The following is a 3,897-nucleotide window of genomic DNA, read 5'->3' on the forward strand; positions in this document are numbered from 1 at the left end:
TTTTGCCCCACTGTATATATATATATATATATATATATATATGCACATTTGGAGCTATTTTATGTCAGAATATTTAATAGAAATAAAATATTCCATAAGATTCCAAATGATAGTTTTTTATTATACTTTTTGAAAATTTATGATTTTTCAAAAATATATATACATATTCTGGCAATTTTCCATTGTGAGATAAAAAACATTTTATTCCCTCCAGATAAACAAAAAAAATAAATTTTTAATGTATTTGGAGCTATTTTATGTCATAATATTTAATATATATAAAATATTCCATAACATTCCATTAAAAAAAAAAATTCAGTGTTTCAGAAAAAAATTTAAATCAGTAATTTTAATTCCCCCAATAAAAAGGGAGCTATTTTATGTCTGAATATCTAATGTAAGTAAATATCATAATTTGTAACACAGAGGGACAGGGAGACCTCATGGCTCATCTAATGCACACTGGGTTTCTGGCTCATCGGTAAAGCATCTTCCTGTGTCGCTGTTCAAACACTGCTAGCAGAGGCCGATCTGAGCTCTATCAGCAGACGCTAGTGTGTGATTTTCTTTAATCCTGTGTGTTTGAAGGGATTGGACAGGCTGAGGGCTGAATTTGACTGAGTAGCTCTACATGGGTGTAAGGATGCCCACATTACATTAGTGAGTCTGCTTCACTGCACACTTCAGCTGAAATCAGTTTTACTCCCCACCAAATGAGATGCTTACGATATTGTAGCCGACATGAAACAAAAGAGAGACAGGGCGTGTGAAAAAGAGACACACTACTCACATTTCTTGTTCTGTTCCAAACCTAGTGAGCTGCCTAGACAGTATTTTAAGTAATCTCGTCATAGGTGCACTTAAAGGGATAGTTCACCCAAAAATGAAAATTCTGTCATTAATTACTCACCCTCATGTCGTTTCAAACCCGTAAGACCTTCCTTCATCTTCGGAAACACAAATTAAGATGTTTTTGATGGAATCTGAGAGCTGTCTGACCCTGCATAGACAGCAATGCAACTGAAATGTTCGCAAGTCCAGAGACGTAGCAAGGAGATCGGTAAAATAATCCATGTGACATCAGTGGTTCATCCGCAATTATACGAAGCTACGAGAATACTTTTTGTGCGCAAAAAAAAAAAAAACGACTTTATTCAACAATTCGTCTCCTCCGCATCATCCTGTAGCGCCATTTTGGAGAATATCCGCTGGACGTAAACAGCTGTTTTCGTTCAGATCAAATCACAACAACGTAGGAAACAGATCCGGCGTGACGGAATATATAAATATTATTTTATTATTATCATGTAACCACAGTTGTTTTTTTGTTTTTTTTTGCTTTTAAACTTTAAACCCTAGAGCTTTTATTTTGATGGAAAACTGCACGGAAACTTCTTTTTTGAAATGCTTCTCTTTTTTGACAATAGCTTTCTAAACCATATAAAAAGTTACAGTTTCTCATTATTGAACTTTTTCAAATGCATGTTATAAGCGACTCACAGCACTTGCACAGATGGAGTTTCCATCAAGCTGTTTGTAATGCAAACACACGCCCTGAGTGAACAACCCCTTAGAAGGCAGCTGCCCACTGTATGTAAGCAAGGATGCTTGGTTTTGGAACAGAGCCATTCTCTCCATTGATCTTTCTCTCTTTTTCTACACAGATCAAAACCATTGACCCAACAGCAAAGGATGGGGTTGGACTCACCGTCCTTGCGATGGTACGTAATCTCCACTTTCCGTTCCTCTGACCCCAGGAGAGCCTGGGCCACCTGCGCAATCGCATGTCTCTTGGTTTGCTCGCCATGCAGGAAGTCGCATGTACAAGGTTTCTGCATGACATCCGGCCGTGAGAATCCCGTCATCTCACAGAATCCATCGTTACAGTAAATAATAGCACAGTTCTGGACCCGGGCATTGGCTATGATGAACTTCTTATCTGTAAACAACCAAACACCACACAACATTTGTATAGAATCGGCTTGGATGATCATTTGATGAGAAATTATTTGGCAGTACTTGGCAAATCTGAGCATGGTTTGAGATATTGTTCAGATCTCTTCTGGCACTACAGGAAACACATGTGAGCAAAAGAGGAGATCCATTTGATCTTTCTTGGCCATTTCAGAAGCAAATGAAATCAAAGAGATCTCATCTGTGGTTTTTATTCACATATAGGCTTGAAGTACTGACTTATGTTTACAGTTACATTAAAAAGATCAGATATCAATTTATACCAGTGATTCCCAACCAAGGATATGTATACTCCAGTGAGTACTTGGAAAGACTTTACAATTACAATGAAAATGAATTAGATTTGAATTTTTATTTGTAAATAAATTCATCCTTAGGTCTTTCTCTGATCAATTTTCTCAATAATTCTCCCTAGAACTTAAAACTCAAATAAGCTCAAGTGAATCTGTTTTTCATCTACAGTATTGATTATTTTTAGTTTACAAGTGAATAATTGTAATAACAGACTTATAGCCAGGGGCACATTAATGCACGGGCTTCAAGGGGCTGAAGCCCAGGGGCCTACACTGGAAAGGGTGCCCACTGGCTGCAGGGAAATTATATTTTTTAATAATTAATTATATGGGTGTTTGCAGCAGTGACAACAGCAAACTCACACACTCATTTTTAGTGATGCCCTGGTTGTAGTAGCCTATATAGTGAATGGCTCAGTTAAGGTTCCCCCCACACAGTTTGTATAGTTGGTATGTTCCACGTGTTCCATCAATATACTGCAAGCGGAACGTACAATGCATTCTCTAGTAATTAACCGCAGCACGAGAGTATTTTTGTCAACACGCAGATTAACAGAAACACAACACTGCGGACAACGTTCTGTAACATCATACAGCGAGAGTTCAGTAACTTGCTTGGATGTAATCTGTGTGTCATCTGTGTTCCATAAATAGTGCTGCTTCAAAGTCTCAATTTTAAATCTGGCGATGGAAAAATAGGAATTGCCATATTGCTTAAATGTAATCATTAAACTTTATACGGCTGTGATTTAACGAATTAAACGTGAGCACGTCATGTTTCAAAATAAAAAGTTAGCAATCACCAAATAACCCACATTTATGTCAACTTGTGCGTTTTGCTCTACTGATGATGAATAATTAATATTTTGTGTGATTTATGCTGTTTAACTCATACCTGTAAACTCACATTTCAGCCAGACAAGTTTTGATGGCATTTTCCTTTCATATTGCCTCTGTATAATGCCCGTAATAACGTAGTGTTTACTTTATGTAACGGCTATATAATTCTGCTGTTCCACAAGTGCCACCTTGTGGCAAAGAGTGAATTTGCATATTCGCTTATATTCACATTTTACGCAGAACAGTGTTGTGAAATGTTAACTGGCATATTATTAACATGACAAAAAACGAAGTTTGACAAATAATTGTTAGGAACTTAGGTTTTCTGGGGTCGAGGGGCCTACACTGTAAAAAATGACCGTGAATTTAACGGTAAAAGACTGTAAAAATGCTACAGTAAAAACCTGTTAAATGGTTAACGGTAAATTCCCCTACTGTATACACGGTGAAAAACTGTATTGGACATTACATGTATTGGACATTAATTTTACAGTAGTATACCATTTTTGGAAGTGAAAAAGACTTGTATAATTTACAGTGAATAACCGTAATTTGACATTCCCAGAATTCCCTGCGTTACATTTCATTATTTAAAAGCTGCTTGTGATGGGCTTTGGTTCATCATATGACTTTCTCATCACCTCCTGCATTTGGTGGTTATCAGTGTATTACAAAGGTACAAAACAGATTTCAGTACTTCAATAGGTTGGTATATTAACATTATATCAGTTAATGTTTTTCAGCTGTATTCAACTGTAAATTTAAGTTAAAACCGTAAAACCTAAAACGT

The 3,897-nt window shown here is 36.5% G+C and overlaps 1 protein-coding gene across 1 annotated transcript in view; it reads right to left on the reverse strand.

Moving 5' to 3' along the window:
• Positions 1-3,897, reverse strand: part of LOC107600684 (potassium voltage-gated channel subfamily H member 7-like) — an 82,362-nt gene that overhangs the window by 77,119 nt on the left and 1,346 nt on the right. The window contains exon 2 of the mRNA XM_016292641.1: positions 1,709-1,939. Within this exon, the coding sequence (XP_016148127.1) occupies positions 1,709-1,939 (231 nt within the window). The remainder of the gene's footprint in view (positions 1-1,708; positions 1,940-3,897) is intronic.

Source organism: Sinocyclocheilus grahami, unplaced genomic scaffold, assembly GCF_001515645.1.
Source record: "Sinocyclocheilus grahami isolate Dianchi unplaced genomic scaffold, SAMN03320097.WGS_v1.1 scaffold289.1, whole genome shotgun sequence".
Lineage (NCBI taxonomy): Eukaryota > Metazoa > Chordata > Actinopteri > Cypriniformes > Cyprinidae > Sinocyclocheilus > Sinocyclocheilus grahami.